General features: G+C 39.9%; 1 protein-coding gene across 1 annotated transcript in view; it reads left to right on the forward strand.

Moving 5' to 3' along the window:
* FMN2 (formin 2) overlaps positions 1-20,953 on the forward strand; it is a 238,261-nt gene that overhangs the window by 133,435 nt on the left and 83,873 nt on the right. The window contains exons 9-12 of the mRNA XM_075064186.1: positions 15,268-15,359; positions 15,531-15,660; positions 18,840-18,986; positions 20,682-20,741. Of these exons, the coding sequence (XP_074920287.1) occupies positions 15,268-15,359; positions 15,531-15,660; positions 18,840-18,986; positions 20,682-20,741 (429 nt within the window). The remainder of the gene's footprint in view (positions 1-15,267; positions 15,360-15,530; positions 15,661-18,839; positions 18,987-20,681; positions 20,742-20,953) is intronic.

A 20,953-nucleotide genomic window follows, 5' to 3' on the forward strand; every position in this document is an offset into this window, starting at 1 on the left:
TACAAAAACCGTAGCGAGAACTACTTCACCCTCCCTGGCAACACTCATAGCACTCTTAAAGGTGGCCATCCTGCAGCCAAAAAAACTCAGGACAGACTTTCAAAGAAAACTGCTGAGGTTACGTTCATCTGCATTAACACCATCAGCCTGCAGAATTAACAAAGACTGTGATGGCTTGCCAACTACCAAAAACACCAGTTTCTCCTCCCTGTTTCCACCTTCAACTTTCGCAGGGCCTCACTCCTTCCTGCACTAACTTAACCTCGTAATCTCTAGCTATGCTTGCCTATAAATATATATACCTGCCCCTGGAAATTTCCACTACATGCATCTGACGAAGTGGGTATTCACCCACGAAAGCTCATGCTCCAAAATGTCTGTTAGTCTATAAGGTGCCACAGGATTCTTTGCTGCTTTTACAGATCCAGACTAACGTGGCTACCCCTCTGATACTCATCCCTAGAAGATGCTAACATCAGTATTACCAGAGCAGGGCCTCCAAATTCCCAGAGAGAGCGCAAACAGGCCTTCTGGTTACCCTCAATAGATCCTAGATGTCTGAAGGCATAAATCATTAAGTAGAGGAAATATTCTTGGTATTCCTGGCCAATATATGCAGTTACTTTGTTTTCCCTTAACTTATGATTTTTAAAATATTTTTTAAAACGTGTAGTCCTTTGTCTTTTAAACATAGGCAGGCTGGACCATGCCCATTTATAAAGAACCTGTGGGAGGGTCAGGAAACTGTTTCAGCTTGTGGTGTTTCCCTGAAATCATCTATCTGGCAGGATGAAGTTACATTAAGTTTCTAAGAGCAGGTTAGACAAACACCCGTCAGGAATGGTATAGATAATTAGTTGTGCCGCAGTGCAGGGGACTGGACTGGATGACCTCTCAAGGTCCCTTCCAGTTCTATGATTCTCTGATTTAAGTATGGATGGGGTTTCCATACAGAGTAGATAAGAGATCTGACTCTCCTTGAGGAAGGTATGGAGATATGTTGGTATCTACAGAGGCTTTTTCCTGTTTTCTACACTTTTTGCCAGTGCTTAGTTTATAATGAAAGAGGTGCTGGGGCTCAAGCAATTAGGTGCCAGGGCTTACGCAATGTTTTTACTTTCATAACTGATATGCCAACCCTAGAGGTGCCAGGGCTCAGCCCTGGCAAGTGCCAGCACAAGTTAAGCACTGGTTCTTACCCCTTCCATTCCACAATGACAGCATGATTGTCACAGCAGCTATATTGCCACAGATATATTCTATCTATCTTAGGTATTTATATGGCCCTTGTTACCATAGAATCTGAGCACCTTACAATCTTTAATCCACACAACAAACCTGTGAGATAGGGAGATGCCCTCTGTAATAGTAACTGAGAGACAAAGGGACTGCCTGACTTCCCAAGGTCACATTGGAAGACTGTGGCAGAATAGAAATTGAGCCCAGGTTGCCCATGTCCTCGTCTAGTGCCGTAACACTGGACCATCCTTCCCTTCATCATCATCCTTTCTGTCTCTGCCCTAGCCCAACACAAACTGTCTTCTTGCTCCATCCTTACAGAGCAGGAACCACACAAAATAAAGGGCAGAATCTAGTAATTTTGAGAAACTCTCATAGACTTTGAGGCCAGAAGGAACCACCATGACGATCTAGTCTGACCTCCTGTACATTGCAGGCTATAGAACCTCAGCCATCCACTGCTGCAATAGGCCCATAAACTCTGGCTTTATTACTGCAGCCCTCAACGCTTGACATAAAGATTTCAAGCTAGAGAGAATCCACCATTTACTCTAATTCAAATTGGCATGTGCCCCATTGCTGCAGAGGAAGGCAAAACACAAACAGGGACCCTGACAACACTGTGGGTTTGCAGGGAGAATGGTGTTGAAGACGCCTACTTTTTCCTAGCTCAGTCTCCTCTCTGCTCTCACACCTGGCTTTTCTCACAAAGACAGCATGCAGGGGTTTTCACAGAGTCAGAATGAAGGAGAGTGATTGTTATTTTGTCATCCCATGAAATAATTTTGGTTATTTCAGTTTTCTGCCTTTCAAAAATGTTCTTTGTGTTAAAGAGTGAAATAATAGATAAATATCCAGTACCCTCTCATTTCAGAGAAAAAACATAAATTATATGCTGCCAAAATGTTAACAAAGTGTGTACCCTTCAGTGTTCCAGTTCATTCAGTCACATATAGGATGTTTTTTCTATGCCAAATATTATTCCCTCCAGCAAAATTCATCATTCTAGTATTCTTGTTTCCCTCTCTCACTCACAAAAAATGCATCATTTCCATGATCTTTCCCTCCTTCTTAATCTGTTATTCCATCTAGTTATTCTCCATTCAACTTTCCATGCTTCTAACTCTCCAGCACCTCATTGAGGTTCTTCTTGTTAGCTTCTCTACCAGGTACCTGTTCCTTACACATGATGACAGGCAAATTGTCCTGTAGCTTCTGGCTTTGAGTGGCTGGTCATGGGAAAGGTGGATGTCCTACAGTCTCTAGCTGTAGTTGTCCTACTTGGTCCTCTCTGTTGCTGGACTAGGGAATTCCAGGTTCTCACCTGCTTACTAGCTCTGCAGACTCTGAGTGGGCTGGCTGTGGCAGTAGAAGAGAGGTGGACACGCTCTCAATGTAGCAGCCACTTGGCCTGCCTCCTTCCCTCCTCATCCTCATGAACTGCTGAAGTGGTTGAAAAATGGGTGGGTGTGATTTTTAGTGGTTCTGGGGAGCAGGGAAGGAGACACAGGAGACAGCAAGGGGGTATAAACCCATGGTGTGGCAGCATTCTGAATGAGAAGCAGACAGTTCAGCCTCAGAGGCTACACATTTTAAGAAACAGAGCCTGCTATTATTTCTAGTGAGCTTCCACTCCTAACAAAACCAACTCCCACCCACCATGATCACACCACTGTGTACCATTTATGAGTCTTTGGCATTCATCCCAAAATTTAACTGACTGCTTTTATATAAAGTAAGGTTAAGATTATATGTGTGTCTCTTTCACAGCTTTACGTCAGGTTATGTTTTCAAGGCTGTCTTTGCAAACAAATGGGGCTAGAAACATTTTTACTGAAACCTAAGGATTTTCCAATCTGACTAACAAGGGACTCATACCAGTCCCTTAAAGCTCATCTGTGAAACACTGTATTGGTTACCCTTAATCTTTTCAGTTGGCTTACGTAACAGAATAATATTATGGCAGTATGCCTTTGATATTTTCTGTACCTGATACAGGGAATGCCTAGGGAACAGTGCAGCCACTGGGGGAATGTTATGTATTTATTTCAAGCACAACTAAGTATTTGAGAGCAATTGCAGTACATTGCTCAAGTTGAGAAATAAGATGTGTATTAAGATATCTCAGGTGTATACTAACTAATGTTGGCAAGGGGGAAGGGAATAGGTATTTTTTGAGACAGTGTGGTCTAGTGTATGGGCTATAGACTGAGACCCAAGAAACCTGGATTTAAATCTGGGCCGCACCAGTGACCTGTTGTGTGACCTGGGGCAAGTCACTTCACTTCTCTATGCTTCCCATCTTTTTTCTGTTTTGTCTATTTAGATTGTAAACTCTTTGGCACCTGGGCTGTCCCTTACTATACAGTACTTTTGTACAGCACCTAGTGAAATGGGGCTGACCTCTGTTGGAGATAGTAGGTAGCGTTGTAATACAAACGGTAATTTTAGGTATCTGATGGAACCAGACTAGTTGATAGTTTGAATCTGCCCTTATTTCTTAGCTACACTCTGTATCTTCTAGATTTTTTTTTTTTTTTTTAAAGAGTAGTTAACTTACGAGCCTCCTTACCCTATTTTGCACACACTAAACTAATTCTTAGTTCGGAAGATTTTTTTTTTTTGCCAGATAGTTAAATATCGCTGTGCTAGTCCTTAGCCATTCTATTTAATCTCTGTGAAACATATGGGAGCATTTGTTTTACAATTTTTCTTCAGAATGTAATTTTTCCTGATTGCATATGTTTGGCATGCTGCTTTCCCTTATAGATGTGAATGAAGTTTGGGCAGTCTCCAGATCTAAACACACCCTAATTTCAAAAACCACAGTCCTGAGGGCTCAATTCCTGTTTACTGAGGAATTAAAGCTTTCTTAAACCCACATAGTTACTAAATACATCTTTAGTGATTTTTTTTATGAAAAAACCCCCCTGTATAGTTTGTTTAGGATTATTAACCAGCATTACAGTTAGATGGTAAAGTCTTTATTAGTGGATCACTGTATAGTATCTATACTTTTTTTAAACTGTTGTAAAGTTTCTTGTGAAGTGCTTGGAGATCTACTGATGAAAAGCGCTATATATGAGTTAGATGTCATTACAGTATAACCTTAGAGTTACGAACACCACAGTTACGAGCTGATCATTCAAACACACCTTATTTAGAACCAGAAGTACACAATCTGGCAACAACAGAAACAAAGAAAACAACAACAATAAAAAGCAAAAACACTACAGTACTGTGTTAAATGTAAACTCCTGGGGAAAAAAAAAAAAAGGAAAGCAGCATTTTTCTTCTGCATAGTGAAGTTTTAAAGCTGTATTAAATCAATGTGAAGCTGTAAACTTTTGAAAAAACAACCATAATGTTTTTGTTCATAGTAACCAACATTTCAGTTACGAACATCCTCCATTCCTCAGGCGTCCGTAACTCTGAGGTTCTACTGTATTGTTGTTATAGCTATTGGACAGGGGATTCTATTTCATGTTTATTAACATGTTTTCAACAGAAAGTATCTATCAAAAGGGCTCCAACTATCAGTGATATTTCCACATCCATCTTAGTTTAACCTCCTATAAAAACAATGTTATTTGTCAGAATCTATTTCTTAAAAACATAATTCCAAATTTGAAACATGACACATAAATAATAGCTCAAGATAAGCCAACAGTTTCATTAAGAAGGCAGTTTGTCTCTCTCACACACACAATCCCCCAATTAAGATAAATCATGTGTGTCAGAAAGAATCTGAGATTTCTAAGTTTTACTTCTCAAGGTTTGTGTTTCACTTACAATCTTATAGCACTTCAGTATTCTTTTCCTAGCACATTAGTTATCATAACATGAACTTTGATTTGGGAAGAGGGTGCTGTACATGTCAGATGAAACAGAATCCTTAAATATGTTTACCTTGCTGCTTTTGTGAAGTGAAGTGTGCGTGCGTGTGTGTGTTTTAATAATTGAGAAGTAGCAGCATTTCCAGAGTTAATGGGAGTGGATTGCAACCTTTTGAATTCCTACTTTATCACCCCTTGTAATTTTGGCTTGAAAATTGTAAGATTTACTATGCAGGCAAGGAAGACATTTCTGAAAAATTTGAAGAAATGTGGTCAAAATAGTTTGTTGCAAATGATTAAAATATTATTCTGATTTGAAATTTTGAATGTCACTTTGTCTCCCTCTTACTCAAATGACTTTACACAGTTTCATTTTCTTGAAAGTTCATGTGACCACTATTTTTTAATTGTAATGGTAATTCATTGAATTTTTACTTTTTTTTGTTTTGGATAATTAAGGCCCATTCATTTTAGTGGAAATTATGGATGTGATCCCGCTCCCATTAATATCAAAGAGAGTTTTTGGCATTGACTTCAGTGGGTGCAGAATCCTGCAATGTGTATCTATAAGCATATTAACTTCTGCTGGCTAGGAGAAGCTCAGACAGCACATTTGGGACCTGCAGTCTGACATCTATCAGCTATTTTCCATTAGATTATAGAAGTAAAGGGATGTCATTTTGGAGCTGACACTTTAGGGTGTCCAGGGAGGGATGCAAAGTTTTGTTAAGGACAAAAGGGCAGCCTCTCAGCAGTTAAAGTTGCAGTCACTGTACCATTATCTAAAATCATCATGCTTTCAAATCTTTAAGGTTAAGCCTTATCAACAGCTAGAACATTTCTGGAAAATAATTACTGAGAGATGACTTTTTGAAATTTTTGCAAAGTGCCACACAATGAAATCACTTTAAACCCCAACACCTGAAATGTAGGTGGGATTTTAACTCTGGTTGCTGCAGAAGATGCTTTTGAAGGGCAGGTATAATAACCCATTTGCAATATTAACTTTATATAAAACTGGACTGAGTTATGTCAATGAAGCAGATGGAGAAAAAAAACAAAGAATATTTGCATTTTCAACGTCTGAACAAGCCATATCAAAACTGAAAAGAAATTTCAGTTTCCAGTGGAGATTAAAGGTCACCCTGTATTCCCTGCCAGAATACTGCATTGATTTAAGCTTAAGACACTTGATAAAAGATATGTAGGAAGTTGTGGCCAAGGTTGAACTAGAACACTCATGTCTAAGACGATCTCCTGGACCATCATGCCCCTCACACAAATTAGTTGAACCTCTGTACTTAAGTCAGCAGTATAATGGGGATAAATAACCCTCCCATTTAACCCATTTGTAGAGTGCTTTGCATATAGAGATGAATAAGCAGTGGGCGATACACAATAGTATTAGCTGTATATTTCAGAAGAGGTAATTAGGGCACAGAGAAGTTAAGTGATGTGACTGGTAGGCACTGTTACTTAATGAGCTATAGTACCAAAAAGTGTGGGTTCCAAATGTATAAATAATTTATTTTTTAAAAAGCCCTCATAAACAAAACTCTTCTGTTCATCACTAACCAGGAGGATTCTCTACATAGAATCATAGAAGATTAGGGTTGTAAGAGACTTCAGGAGGTCATCACACACGTGATCTGTACACATTTTACTTAAACAATTTTATACCTCAACAGACATTTGTCCAGGTTAATTTTTACTTTTCATTATAGTAGAAAATGGTGAATAACCCATTTCTTAATTACTAGATAATTTTTGACCCATGATTTGTTTCGATCTGCATTTGGATGGAAATTGGAATGGAATTAAAATGCACAAAAATGTTTGAACTCTTTTTGTATTAATGAAATAAAACTATATCTCAAAAGTGCTGGATACATTTGGAGGGAGGGAAGGTAAGTTTAAGTGTGTTTTAAATGCAAAAATTGTTTTAGTAAACAGAGGAAGTATTAACTCTAGTTAGTGAGTTGATGGATTGTTTCTGGTCACCATGGGCCAGATTTTCCAAGGTATTTGGGAACCTCAGGATGCAAATGGGCACCTAGTGGAATTTCAAAAGTACCTAAGCAGGTTAGGTTAGTTTTAGAATTTTGTAAAGCTCATCCTCTCTCAACTGGTGGTGGTTCACATATTGAAGAATGAAAACAAGTTTTCTTGCTTTTTTCAACTCCTGGTTGGTTTCTCAAGTATGAATGAAATAGTCCAAATGAAGAAAACATTCTTTCTGCTAAACTGAAACCAAAAGTAATTAAGGCAAAAGCTTTTCCTCACAAAAGAAACAAAATACTTACAATTGGGGAAAAATGGAAATACCTGTATATGTTCCATTGTGAACACTGAAAAACATAGAGATACTTAATGTACAACATGACATGTTTGTAAAACTCAAGTTAATCTCAGTAGTTGTTTTGTCCTGTTTCTGTATATAATACAAAACAAAGCACCCTTGAACTCATCAAAACTTGAAGTGCTCATTGATGCAGCATATATTTTGTTTTATTTTAATATTGTAAATGTAGGCCTTAACATCAAATGAAACTTTAAACAGGTTTATTTTAAAAAAGAAAATAATATATACACACTCAAATATGTGATTTAATTAAAAATCTGATTTTTTTGTATCATCCATTTCTAGAAACCCTGCGAGATATTTACAATGGAGCCATGTGGTTTCGAGATAATGGGTTTGCTAAAATTAATGTCACTTTTTGATACAAAGTCACAACATGTCTTCGGGTACACATGTTATATTCACAGTAGTCTATATGATTTCAGTCATTTGAAGTTGTCTGATACTTTCTGCTAATGTTTTATTGACCTTAGCAGAAAGCATATAACTAAGGATAACAGTCACCACTCTGAAGCCTAATGTATTAGCGGAGGTGAGCCTGAATCAAAACTCTGATCCCCTGTGGCCTGATATGCAGTTAAAATTTAGATTAACATAGCTATGGTACTCAGGGGTATGAAAAATCCACATCCCTGAGGACTGTAGCTCTGCCAGCCTAATCCTTGGTGTAGACCAGGGTTCTCAAACACGCAGCCCATGGGCTGCATATGGCCTGCAGAGTTATTAGCTGTGGCCCGCCAATGTCTCCGCCCCCCTCAACCCCCCAGTGTTCTGCGTCCCTGCTCCTCTGTCTACCTTGAGGTACTTCCCACCACCAAACGCTTTCTGGGGTGGGAGGAGGAGCGAGGAGCCGCATGCTCAGGGGAGGAGTTGGAGAAGAGGTGGGGCAGGGGCGGGGATTTGGGGAAGGGGTTGGAATCGGGGTGGGGCAGGGGTGAGGCCTCATGGAAGGGGTGGAGTAGAGGCAGGCTCAGGAGCAGCAGTGGGGGGTTCAGTGATGCAGCCCTCGGGCCAATGTACTAGCCCTCATGTGGCGCTCATGGTCATTTGAGTTTGAGATCCCTGGTGTAGACTCAGCTAGGGTGATGGAAGAAGGCTTCCATCTCGATCTAGCTACCATCATTTGGGGAGATGGAGTTCCTACAGTGATGGGAAAAAATCTTCCATCGCTGTACTCTGCATTAACACTAAAGCACCATAGCTTTGTGGCTCTGGTCATTCTGGTGATTCCTGCAGAGTAGTTTAAACAGTCTAGGAAGGGAACTATGATTAATTGTTGTCTTATGAAGAAGGAACTGCTTGTCTTAATATCTTCAGTAGGGTTTTTTCAAGAAAATTTCTTGGCATCAGTACCTCATAACACCTTAGGATACATTCTCATTCCAAAGGCTAAAAATGCTAAGTTCAAGGATCAGCATTTCTCCTTAGTTTGTCTGTCATCACTTCTCTTTTTCTTGCTAACAGACATGCCTTTTGAGGGTACAATTCCTTCTTGGTTAAGCTGATCAACTGGAAAACCTGCAATTTAAAATACTCCATCATCGTAAAGCTGTATACATAGCAGTGAGACAGGGGATGATGCTGGGTACTCCTAGAGCTTCTCAGATGTGTAACCCCCACAGCACAAATCTTTCTGGAGCTTTTTTTTTTTCTTTTTTTTTCCTTTTTTTTACCAAATGAAACACTATCAAAGGGATTTTGAATGCAAGACTAGAGAAGCAAACTAAACATATCAGTTTTCCACATTATTATGTTGTTAAAATATAGGATGATATAATTTAAATATTTTTGTACACTAGATGAGTAAAAGCTACTTATTTTCTGAGTTCTGTTCCTCTGGGACAGACTGATGGGTAAACTCTCACATAGTTTATTAATATGGAAGTAATGAGGCATGGAAGGAAAGACTGAAAGGATTCTGATTTACAACCTGCAGAGACTTGCTAAGACCTGTAAAGCTTTAGAGCCTACAAGTCGACCCAGTCCTACTTCTTGTTCAGCAAATTGCTTAAACAAGTTTGTTTACATTTATGGGGTATAAAGCTGTCCATTTCTTATTTACAGTGTCACATGACAGTGAGAACAGGTGTTCACTTTGCACTTTTGTAGCTGGCATTGCAAGGTATTTACGTTCCAGATATGCTAAACATTCATATGCCCTTTCATGCTTCAGCCACCATTCCAGAGGACATGCTTCTATGTTGATGATGCTTGTTTTAAAAAAATGCATTCATTTAATTTGTGATTTATCTCTCGGGGGGAGAATTCTATGTCTTCTGCTCTGTTTTACCCACATTCTGTCATATATTGCATGTTATAGCAGTCTTGGATGATGGCTCAGCACATATTGTTTATTTTAAGAACACTTTCACAGCAGATTTGACAAAACACAAGGTACCAATGTAAGATTTCTAAAGATAGCTACTTGACCCAAGGTTTAAGAATCTAAAGTGCCTTGCAAAATCTGAGAGGGATGAGGTGTGGAGCATGCTTTCAGAAGTCTTAAAAGAGGAACACTCCTGTGCAGAAACTACAGAACCCAAACCACCAAAAAAAGAAAATCAACCTTCTGCTGGTGACATCTGAGTCAGATGATGAAAGTGAACATCTGAAGGACTACACTGCTTTGGATCATTATTGAACAGAACCCCTCATCAGCATGGACGCATGTCTTCTGGAATGGTGAAGGGACATGTGAATCATTACCACATCTGGAACCTAAATATCTTGTGACACTGGCTACAGCAATGCCATGCGAACACCTGTTCTCACTTTCAGGTGACATTGTAAACTAGAAGCCAGCAATGTTACTTCCTGAAAATGTAAACAAACTTGTTTGCCTGAGTGATTGGCTGAACGAGACATAGTACTGAGTGGACTTGTAGGCTGTAAAGTTTTACATTGTTCTATTTTTGACTGCAGGTTTTTTGGTACATAAGTCTACATGTGTAAGTTCAACTTTCACGATAAAAAGATTACACTGCGGTAGTTGTATTAAGTGAATTGAAAAATACTATTTCTTTTGTTTTATACAGTGCAAATATTTGTAATCAAAATAAATATAAAGTGAGTGCTGTACACTTTGTATTCTATATTTGAAAATGTAGAAAAAATCCAAAAATATTTAAATAAATGGCATTCTATTAATATTTAATAGTGCGATTAATTTTTTTAATTGCTTGACATCTTGACTTCTGACCTGTCCATTCCCTATTGACTTCCATCAGAGTTAGCAAGCAAGGTTTGTAGTGTTGAAAGTATCCAGCACTAAACTGTGTGTGTTAAAGCAGCTGGAGTTGGCAGTGTCTCCAAAATATGTTCTTAGTTACAAAATGAAGGGTACTTTCAGATAAAATTATAATTTGTCCATAGTTCAGAGAGGATAGCTGGCTTATGAGGACCACTTTCTTTAATGTAGCAAAAGAGTAATGGAATAAAGAAAATCTTAGGATCTGTGGCATTTAGGCACACAAAATGGTCTAGCAATGCCATCTGTGGTGATAATGCATATCTTTTCTTCAATCCGCACTAAAAAAGTTAATTGTGACCTAGGGTGACCAGATGTCCTGATTTTTATAGGTACAGTCTCGACTTTTGGGTCTTTTTCTTATATAGGCTCCTATTACCCCCCACCCCCTGTCCTGATTTTTCATATTTGCTGTCTGATCACCCTGTTGTGACCAGATACTCAATACAATTAATATTAACAAGGGGAAAAGAATACAAGCCATAATAGGTTTAAAATATTTACATAAGTTAGGTGTATTCAGGTTGGCAGGGCCTGATGAAATTCACCCTAGTGTGTTCAAGGAACTAGCTGAAACAAACTCAGAGTTAGCAATTATCTGCAATAAATCATGGAGGATAGGTGAGATTCCAAAGGACTGAAGAAGCGAAAATCTAGTACCTGTCTTTAAAAGGGTGACCAGACAACTATGGATGAGTTAAGGTATCTTCAATATCTGTAAAATTACAGGAACAAATTATTGATCAATCAGTTTGTAGGCACTTGGAGCATAATAGGGTGGTGAGGGATAGCCAACATGGATTTTTCAAGAACATCTTATGGCAAACCAACCTAACTGTCTTCTCTGATGGGGTTACTAGCCTACTGATGGGAGGGGGGAAGGAAGTAGTAGATGTGTGATATTATGATTTTAGAAAGGCTTTTGACACAGTGCCACGTGAACCTTTCATATGGAAACTAGGGAAATGCGATCTAGATGAAATACTGTAACAAGGGTGCGTAACAGGTTGAAAAACTGTAGTCAGAATAGTCACCAATGGTTTGCAGTCAAAGTGAGAGGGTGTATCTAGTGGGATCCCACAGAGATCTGTCCTGGGCCCAATACTATTCATTATTTTTATTAATGACTTAGGCAATGGAATGGAAAGTATACTTATAAAATCTGCGGATGACACCAGCTGGGATGGTTTGCAAGCACTTTGGAGGATAAGATTAGAATTCAAATTGACTATGACAAATTGGAAAACTGGTCTGAAATTCAATAAAGACAAGTGCAAAATACAAACTTAGGAAATAAAAATCAGCTACAAAATGAGGAATAGGCAGTAGTACTGCTGAAAGGGATGTTCGGATTATAGTGGATCACAAACTGAATATCATCAGTTGCAAAAAGGGCTAATATTCTCTGGGATGTATCAACAAGGCTGGCATATATAAGACAGGAAAGGTAATTGTTTAGCTCTATTCTGTGCTGGGTGAGGTCTCGGCTAGAATACTGCATCCAGTTCTGGACACCACACTTTAGGAAAGATGTGGACAAAGCAGAGAGAGAGTCCGGAGGACATCTATAAAAATGATAAAAAGGTGTAGAAAACCTGATCTTGAAGGAAAGGTTAAAAAAAAAAAAAAAAAAACTTGACAGCCTTAGTCTTGAAGAAAGAAGACTGAACTATGACCTAATAAATCTTCAAATACATTAAGGGCTGTTATTTAGAGGACCGTGATCAGTTATTCTCCATGTCCACTGATGGTAGGACAAAAACGTAATGGGTTTAATCTGCACAAGGGAGATTTAGATTAGATATTAGGAAAAACTATAAAGATAGCTAAGTACTGGAACGTGTTACCAAGGGAGGTCGTAGAATCCCCATCCCTAGGAGTTTTTAAGAACAGGTTGAACAAACACTTGTCAGGGGTGGTCTAGACATATGTGGTCCTGCTTCAGAGTGGGGCGACCTCTTGAGGTTTCGTCCAGCTCTGTATTTCTATGATTCTATGATAATTAATGCATAGGTGCTAAAGGCCAATGCCAGTAGCCATAGCTCCTGCAGCCAGTTGCTTGCATCAATTGCTTGGGTTTCATTTATATAAAAAAGTGTGTGTATAGCCCTTGTGGTTGTAAAGAAAAACTTGAATATGTGACCTTAGTGTAGCTGATGCAGTCTGATGTCTGCAGGCAGCCTGAACAAATAACTCAGAGGTGTGAAGTACCTTATTTGTGTCTATAACTGCAAACCCATTGATCTGGGGTCTCTTGCCAACAGCGCTCAAGCAGAGGGTTGTGGGTGTGGCAGAAAGAGAAATGTGTGGTAGGCCTGATGTACTCTAGCAGATATACCTTAACATCTGGGATCTAAATATTTGAGTGAGTCACCTGATACCATTCCTGATGCCCCGAGGGGAAGCAAACACTCCTGCCTGTTGTGGAGGAGAGAAGGTGGTGAGCATTTGCTGCCCCTGTCGTTCTGAAATAATAGGGTAGGGACCTCTGCTGCAGTCATTCCAAGTGTGGGAAATGGGGTCATGACACAGTGGAAAAGCCGTGTGTTTGTGTTTGTGTGTATGTCCATGGTGTGAATCGAGCCCAGATTGCCGTAATACAGCTATGGAAACATCTGATGAACCTCCTAAGGATATTATTTTGTGTCAAAACTTGATTCACTGGCCCCAGTATCATGAAAGAGCCCGTCAACAACTTCTGTGTGGGGCAGAGGTAGACAGCGACAGTCTAGAAAGATACATGTGCTCTGTCACTCCCAAGTCAGTCAGGAATCATAGACTGAAGCCTTAAACATAATGAACACTGTCATAGAAACCTCATCCAAGACTCAGATGGATTCTGCTTTCTAAAATTCGGACTTCCAGGTAGGGAAATCCACAGTGCAAGGTATTACACAGTAGACCCTTAATCTACATCCTGGAGATAAAGGCTGTCAAATTACCCTTGACAAACCTTATCCTTCTCTCCCAGAAGTGTTGGGGTATATTACACGTGTACAATACTGCTGTTGTATTGTACGTAATCAGAAAGGTAGCCAAGAACCAAGCCTGCTGTTGAAAAAAGACAGTGGATCTCTTTGCTCAGGCAGAGAATATCTTATCTATTGGAGCCCTTCATGTTCAAAAGAGACTACTAGGAGGCTGACTGTTTGAACAGAACAGATCCTGTGTCTATGGGAACAGTCTCTGACATTCCAACTGGTTGGGGAGCATTGGGACATGTGGCATTGGACCTCTCCAATGTCAAGTGGTCTGCAAAGTAATCCTACAGCAGATTTTTTTTCAGCAAGGTGGCCTAAATGATGGATCTGGGATAACTTTTCAGTCACCTGGCCGTTGACTCATATATACATTTTACTCTCCACCTGATGAGAAACTAGTCTTAAAAAGTTAAAGGTCAGCCCTAATCTAATTCTTCTGGCTCCAAGTTGACTGAAAAAATTGTGACACTATAAATCCTCTATTTAGAGTCCTAGTGTTCTCCTTCCAAACTTGTTAATGCAGGACACATTAAGGTACTCAGGTCCTGCTTGTCTTTTGGTTTTGGCCCTTCATGGGAGGGGAGGATGCTAAGAATGGTTGTGTGTCAAAGTATTGGTTGGTTCCCCTGCTGTCTTCAATGTCCCATATTATATGTTAATATATAGACACTTTTTCCTCCTAGGGTAAAGATAAGTACTTACTACGTTCCCCTGTATATTATACTTTTGTCAGGAGTTACAAACACATATTAAAAATTGACATGAAGCCAAAAAGAAAAATTCTACCCAATAATGCAGCAATGTAGCTAGGAAAATTAATTGTAGCGTTGCAATGAATATAAAAAGATTTGCGACCTATGAAATATCTCTGTCTCCACTTAACAGGAATATTGCAAAAATGACCACATGCCCTAATACAAGGTCATCCAAGGAACTAACATTGAGAAGAAAAATGAGATTTAAATGTGATTGCAGTGGTTTATTTTTTAAGATATAGTGAGATTGATTATACTCCAGGAAAAAATACAATCATTGTTTATTCATGTATTGTGTCTTGTATGATACTTGCATTTAAATCTGTTCAATAATTCATTTTGTTGTTCCATTCCTTTTTCAAAATCCTGAATGAGAGTTAAGTAACACTAAACAATATGAACCCCTTTGATTTAGTTAAAAATACAGTATATGTAGATATACATCAAATTGCATTCAAATGCAACCCAACTGATTTTTGAATGAGAAATACCACTTAAAAGGGAAATACTTTGATCTTGGAGACTTTATAAAAAGCCAAAAGAAAAGAAAAGGGAGAGGAGGGCAGGAAGAAAAAGTATTGTCTCAATGCATACTTGAATGAATAAATCTTTTGCAGATTTCTAATAGTCAATAATGTTGTTTGGAGAATTCAGAGATGTTCTGTTTTGAATCAAACATATTTACACTTAAAATCACTCCACGAATTAAGTAGTTTGACCATGAACAGATGCTAAAAAGTAAAGTTAAAAAAAAGTGATTTGTTACAAGGGCATAATTATTTGTAAAGCTTAATTGTCTAGCTTTTGAATAAACACTTTTTAATTTTTGTTTGCTTGTGTTTTTTAGAGAGCACAATCAGATGAACTGGAAAAAATAGAAAAGCATGGCAAATCATCCAAAGAAAGGGAGAATGCCAAATCTTTGGACAAACCTGAACAGTAAGGACACTGTCTTCAATAGAACAAGTTTCCTGGGACATGCGTATGCTGTATTCTTTAGGGAAACTTAATGTGCTCTAATAACCTAACTAGAAGTGTTATGAAGAAGCAAATAGAAGTGAAAAACCTTCACTAACTAAACTAAATCATTTTCTTTAATCATTCCTCCAGGTTTCTTTATGAACTCTCACTAATCCCCAACTTTTCAGAACGAGTATTTTGTATCCTGTTCCAATCAACATTTTCAGAAACCATTTGCTCTGTCCATCGCAAACTTGAATTGCTACAGAAACTCTGTGAGGTAGGTTCTGGTCCGTATAAAGGTAGAGCTAGATTTTCTGATATTTAATCTTTCTTGTTCAGCTGTACTCATATTTCAAAAGTTTTTTCTTTTATTTACTTGAAGCACTCATTAAATCTGAAGGATAGCAGTCCTGCAGAATGGAACATTTTATGATTGTGCTCCAAGATCAAAGCAAATTTTAAAATTGGCTTTCGCTGCTGAACTATAACATCACGAGTTTGCAGCCAATACACATCAGCCTCTAGAGAATACTGTAACTTCTGCTTTTGCCAAAGCAAAATCTTCCATCATCGTAGTTATTGTCTCACTTCTTGCACTTTCCAAACGAGTGCCATTTTAGCTCATTTTGAGTGCATGCTTTGATTTTGAACATGTTTGTTAAATAGATCTGGAATATCTGATCTAAATGAGCTATCTCCTTAACAGATAAAAGGTCACATATTTAAATTAATACTATGCAAATTTCTTAAACCTTCTTATTAAAGAGAAATAATGCCAATTCTGCTGTTTGTGATGTGTCTTGAAAAGGTTGCTGTAAAATTCGTACTAAATCAATAGCTTTGTTGAAGTAATGCAGAGTTTGTTTTTCATAACCTAGTGTATTGTAAGAAATATCTAAATACTTAGGATAAATTTAATCTTTATACAATGGGCATTTTAAAAAAGAATTACTTCTTCCTATTAGAAATGTGTGTTTCCTAAGGCCCCCGTCCAACAAGTTGTGCCATATGCTGCATATTTATTGTTTTTGCAGAACTGATTGCAGGACCAAAGTAAATGCACTGCTTGGGAATACCATGGTATGCTAAGAAAGTACTGTAGCCTCTTCCTGAATGGTCAATCTGTTGTTATACCTCAGACTTTCTTTCTTTCTGCATAAATAGGGCCCCACCAAATTCACGGCCATGAAAAAATGCGGCCCAGATCGTGAAATCTGGTTTCCCCTGTGAAATCTGTATAGTATAGTAAAAGTACACACAAGACCAGATTTCGCGGAAAGACCAGCGTTTCTCAAACTGGGGGTCCCCAGCAAAAGAGAGCTGAGGTAGGGGGAGAGGAGTCGCAAGGTTATTGTAAGGGGATTGTGGTATTGCCTAGAGCCGCCTTTAGGCCAATTCAACCAATTCCCTTGAATCGGGCCTCGCCTATAAGAGGGCCCCGCGCCCAAGCCCCAGTTCGGTGTACTGGCAAGAGCCAGTGCGTTGTACCAGGGTGGCTTGGCTTGGCTCCCAACAGGGGCTGGAGCCCTAGGCCCTTTAAATTGCCACCAGAGCCCCACTGCTGGAGCCCTGGGGTAGGGCTGCGGGGTTCTGGGGGCTATTTAAAAAGTCCGGGGCTTCTGTTGCTTCTACCGCCTGCCCTTTAAATAGCCGCTGGAGCCCCACTGCTTCCCCAGGGCTCCTTCGGCTATTTAAAGGGCCGGGGCGGTAGAAGCAGGGGTGCCTCAGGCCCTTTAAATAACTGCAGGAGCCCTGGGTTAGCGGGGGGCTCCAGCTGCCTCTGCCACCCTGGTCCTTTAAATAGCCGCAGGAGCCCCGCCGCTTCCCCAGGGCTCTGGTGGCTATTTACAGGGCCAGGGCGGTGGAAGCAGGGGATAACGAGTGGAAGCAGGGTTAAATAGTCTCCAAGCCCCTGCTGCACCCCTGCCCGCACCCCCTGTCCTGCCCGCTGCCAGCCTCTGCCTGCAGCCAGCCCCGCAGCCCCTGTCCCGCCCGCTGCCCGCCCCTGTCTGCTGCCAGCCCCACACCGCCTGCCCTGCCCGCACCAGCCCGTCTGCAGCCAACCCCTGTCTGCTGCCAGCCCCGCACCCGCTGCTCACAGCCAGCCCTGCCGCACCCACTGCCCTGTCTCCAGCGCACCCCTGCCACACCCCACTGTGGCCCTGCCTGAAGCCAACCAGCCCCCAACCCCCCTCTGCTCGCACCAGCTCTGCACCCCCTGCCCTGCCTCCAGCCAGCCCCATGTCCACTGGTGCCCTTCAGTTCCCAGGGCTGTAACCCTGCACACCTGCTTCAATGAGGGGGGCAGGGAGCAGCTGGGACCCACATATGTACACACCCTAGGGTGACCAGACAGCAAGTGTGAAAAATCGGGACGGGGTGGAGGGTAATAAGATCCTATATAAGAAAAAGACCCCAAAATTGGGACTCTCTCTATAAAATCGGGACATCTGGTCACCCTAGCATGCCCCCAGGGAGTGGTGGGGACCCACACATGTGAAACGGAGCTCATTTCTAGTTCAGGCCCATCTTTTGAAAAAAGAACTTTAGGTAGGGTTAACATACATCCATATTTTCCCGAACATGTTGGGCTTTTTGGTTCTTAAATCGCCATCCGGGAGGAATTTTTAACATTTAAAAATTCCTCCCCAAAAAATACGGATGTATGGTAACCCTATTGGTACGAAAAATACATACTGTGGCACATCCCTTATATCAGAACTTTTTATAGGGAGCCAGTTGCTAAGAAATGAAAGGTTTTTTTTTTAAAAAACGTGGTTTGTTTTTTAGTCATCCCTGCCGGTGCCCTGCCAAAAATGTTCGAATCGGGCCCCACACTTCTTAAAGCCGGCCCTTGCCACTTTTACTCTGCACTGCCTTCAGAGCTGGGTGGCTAGAGAGTGGTGGCTGCTGGCCAGGTGCTCACTTCTGAAGGCAGCGCCCTGTCAGCAGCAGTGCACCATGCCACCCTTACTTCTGAACTCCACTGCCTTCAGAGTTGTCAGGACCCTACAGTTACAACACCATGAAATTTCAGATTTAAATATCTGAAATCATGAATTTTAGAATTTTTAAAATCTTATGACTGTGAAATGGACCAAAATGGACAGTGAGTTTGGTAGGGCCCTATGCATAAAGAATGTAGTAACTTGAAATCTACAAATACCATTTTTCCCTCAAATACCCATTTTGAGAGTAATCAGGTGTGCTAAAATTAGAGTGAATTTAATTTGCTGCAAGTTGTCATTATTGCTTTAGATTTGAGTGTCCCAGATATGACTGTGGTGTTCTCCAAAATTATAGCTACAGTGTAAAATGCAACATCAAACTGCAATCTAAAGCTTGTAACTATTCTGTTAATGACGGATATCCATAGTTACTTAATTTTTGTCTTTACCTTCTTAAGGATTTTTACTGAGATTATATCTATCTATCTATCTATCTCCTGTTTTACAGACATTGAAAAGTGGGTCAGGAGTTATGCAGGTTCTGGGTTTGGTTCTCGCATTTGGAAATTACATGAATGGTGGAAACAGAACCCGAGGACAAGCAGATGGGTTTGGATTGGACATTCTTCCAAAGCTGAAAGATGTTAAGAGCAGTGTAGGTATATTGACTGTAGAACAATATTCCATTCTTTAAGAAAAGAGCGATAAGGCAGCACTCTCTTCATAATAAATGTTTTCCATACCTTATATAAAGTTAAAGCTAGTACACTTCTACCCCAATATAACGCGACCCAATATAACATGAATTCGGATATAACGCGGTAAAGCAGTGTTCTGGGGAGGCAGGGCTGCGCACTTCAGTGGATCAAAGCAAGTTTGATATAATGCAGTTTCACCTATAATGCGGTAAGATTTTTTGGCTCCCGAGGACAGCGTTATATCGAGGTAGAGGTGTATCAGACAGAAATATTTATCAGTGGATACATTTGATTGCACTTAGAGTGAATTCATTTGTAGAACCATTTGGAAATGAATCTGCCTTCACTATGGCTGTTACACTGATGAACAAATCAGTGTCTCAAATTAGAAATTCTTGCTTCCTGACTTAGTGTATATTTGAATCTCCATATGCTGCATATTTATTGCTTTTATTTTCAGTGAGTATTTTCTTCGATATAATTAATTTTTACTCTTTAAAATCATATATGTTTCAGAAGTGGAAACTGTTGTAACAAAAAATAGTTCCAGTAAACTGATTTTGGAGTATTTGGGAGAGACAAAATAGAGAAAAATGACTGAGTAGGTGTTATAGTTACCATATAAAATACCTAATACTGAGAACCCTAATATCTAAAATGTGACATTTTTCCTATACTGGTAAATTGGATGATCATATGAATCTGCCAGGCCTGTATATACAACACAGAGTTACTGGGCTGTGGAACAGTTTCATGAAAGAAATGGTACGATGGCAAGTATCCTATTATTAAAGCTGCCTAGCATAGCCATTTGGGTGAAGATGGTAAGCAAGGCAAAGGCACTATGCACCCATGGTTGTGGCACTGACTCCTGGAGTGAGCTGATTATATCAGAAACTCCACTTGCATTTGAGAAAGCAAAGTAAGTTTCAAGTCTTCATGGTTGTGAAGAAAAGCTTGAAAATATAACCCGAGTATAACTGTGATAGGATGTCTGCACAGAGAACGAAATATTTTATTTCATTTAAGGCCCCAACTCAGCAAAGTAGTTAAGAACTTTTTTTCCTTTAAGCACTGCCTGAAGTCCTTCCCTATTCAGCAAAGAACTTAAGGGTGTGTTTTGCTTTTAACAGCATAATTCAGTAAGGAATATTAGCTTCCATTCAGAATTCCCTTGCTCTTAATAAAGAGTAAAGGATAAAGGTGCTTCAATTATAGCTTTTTTAAAAAAAGTTAATAGACTCTACTACAGGGTTTCTCAAACAGGAGTCGCCACTTGTGTAGGGAAAGCCTCTGGCGGGCCAGACCGGTTTGTTTACCTGCCCCATCTGCAGGTCCAGATGATCATGGCTCCCACTGGCTGCGGATCGCTGCTCTGGGCCAATAGGAGCTGCTGGAAGTGGCATGGGCCGAGGGACATACTGGCCAGCACTTCCAGCAACTGCCATTGGCCCGGAGCAGTGATCCACGGCCAGTGGGAGCTGCGATCGGCCGGACCTGTGGATGAGGCAGGTAAACAAATTGGTCCAGCCCACCAGGGGCTTTCCCTACAGAAGCAGCGACCCCTGTTTGAGAAACCCTGCTCTACTATACTTTAAATATGACATAGCAACATAATAAAATTTACCTTTATTATTTTGTTCTTTCTACAGGATAATAGCAGAAGTCTTCTATCATATATTGTCTCATATTATTTGCGTAATTTTGATGAGGTGAGTGAGTTATCTTTGCAAATTTTTAAATTAAAACTTGTATTACCTTATATTGGTTAAGATTACTTTAATCTGTATGTTATTGTTTATAAGTAATACTTGTGCTAACTGTCCACTACTTGCTTTAATAAGTAAAATTTTAAGTACTAGTCATTTAAAATTTATACCTTTTAAATGAACATTTACTTTACCTTTATTTTTATGTTTTTGTC

The sequence above is a fragment of the Chelonoidis abingdonii genome, chromosome 3 (assembly GCF_003597395.2).
Source record: "Chelonoidis abingdonii isolate Lonesome George chromosome 3, CheloAbing_2.0, whole genome shotgun sequence".
NCBI lineage: Eukaryota > Metazoa > Chordata > Testudines > Testudinidae > Chelonoidis > Chelonoidis abingdonii.